Raw genomic sequence first — 1,269 nt, forward strand, 5'->3', positions numbered from 1 at the left:
TACATTTAAGTTATTATATGTCACTGGATATACTTAGATACAAAAAATTTGATTTTGATGCACTTAGGGCAAGGATTGGAAGTTATGCAAAAATGGAGTTCGCATGGGGTTTCGGAAGTGCATTTCCGAAAACACCTCATTGACTAGTTTCAGAAATGCACTTCCGAAATTAAGCCAGAAATGTTTTTATTTTACTTTCTTGATTGTTTCGCATTCTTATGGATTTCAAATTTTTTAGGAAAATGGCAGGCAACCGTGCACGACTTAGACATGGCAGAGAGACCCAAACAACATTAGCAAGACGTGAGTGGGCGTCACAACTGGCATCGACACAGAGACGGGGTAGAGTACGAGCACCCGTCCAAATGGATGAGTCTGGTTCCTCATCTAGATCAATGAGTCGTGTGGCTCAGGTGTCTTCTTTCCATCAGGAGGTACGAGAGGATGAGGAGGAGGTGATACCTGATGTTAACCCTTCGCACGGGGAGGAGGAGGAGGAGCATGGCTACCCGGGAGGGCCTAGGGACACTTCCTTGTTTATTTACTACCACGACCACGTCGCTCGCCGTGTTTGGGAGGGACAGGTATTTTTCTTAATTACACTTTATAATTTAAACGTTTTTTATTTAGGTTTTTTTTAATTACACTTTATGATTTAACCGATTTTTAAGTAACAATCTTTTTTGTTTTTGTTTTTGTGGTAACAGGATAGACTAACGATAAAATCCGTGAACCACGCGTGGAAGATTTTTGATCTGTTTAAACCAGATGATCAGTGGTTTAATGATGTGGTATCTGGTTCCGGGCTCGACGGGTTATGCATGACCGGGTATATCACTATCAGCCACGACATGCAGGGGGCTTTCGTATAGCGATGGTACAAGGAGACGTTTTCTTTCCACTTTCCAGTTGGGGAGATGACGATCACCTTGCACGATGTTCACTGTCTGCTCCACCTGTCGATCAGAGGGAGGCTGCTGCACCATTTCCGAATATAGAGGGTTGAGGCTATTGAGTGGATTGTCGACTATTTGGGTATGGACCCAAACATGGCTGATTTTGAGTGTCGGACGACGAATGAGGCCCATATCCGGTTCTCCAGCTTGAGAGAGCTGTATGAGAACCACTTGGTGGCGGCAGTAGAGTTCGAGCAGGAGGGTGACGAGCTTTTTACAGAGTATCACCGTGTCCGCGCTCTGAGGTGCTGGTCCATGTTCTTGGTAGACACTGCACTCTTTGTGGACAAGAGTGCAACCTACATTGACATGA

General features: G+C 44.8%; 1 protein-coding gene across 1 annotated transcript; it reads left to right on the top strand.

Annotated features, from left to right (window-relative positions):
• The first annotated feature begins 242 nt into the window (after window positions 1–242).
• Window positions 243–1,006, top strand: LOC131605181 (uncharacterized). Its single transcript, XM_058877568.1, has 3 exons — window positions 243–584; window positions 708–829; window positions 910–1,006. Exons 1-3 carry the CDS (start codon window positions 243–245, stop codon window positions 1,004–1,006), a joined length of 561 nt encoding a protein of 186 aa, XP_058733551.1.
• The last annotated feature ends 263 nt before the right edge of the window (window positions 1,007–1,269 follow it).

The sequence above is a fragment of the Vicia villosa genome, linkage group LG5 (assembly GCF_029867415.1).
Source record: "Vicia villosa cultivar HV-30 ecotype Madison, WI linkage group LG5, Vvil1.0, whole genome shotgun sequence".
NCBI lineage: Eukaryota > Viridiplantae > Streptophyta > Magnoliopsida > Fabales > Fabaceae > Vicia > Vicia villosa.

Excerpts from the sequence above, each read along its gene's own strand:
- LOC131605181 (XM_058877568.1), top strand. The coding sequence starts at position 243 with ATGGCAGGCAACCGTGCACGACTTAGACATGGCAGAGAGACCCAAACA. Across the intron at positions 585-707 it reads GCCGTGTTTGGGAGGGACAG|GATAGACTAACGATAAAATC; the intron begins GTATTTTTCTTA and ends TTGTGGTAACAG. Across the intron at positions 830-909 it reads GACGGGTTATGCATGACCGG|TTGGGGAGATGACGATCACC; the intron begins GTATATCACTAT and ends TCCACTTTCCAG.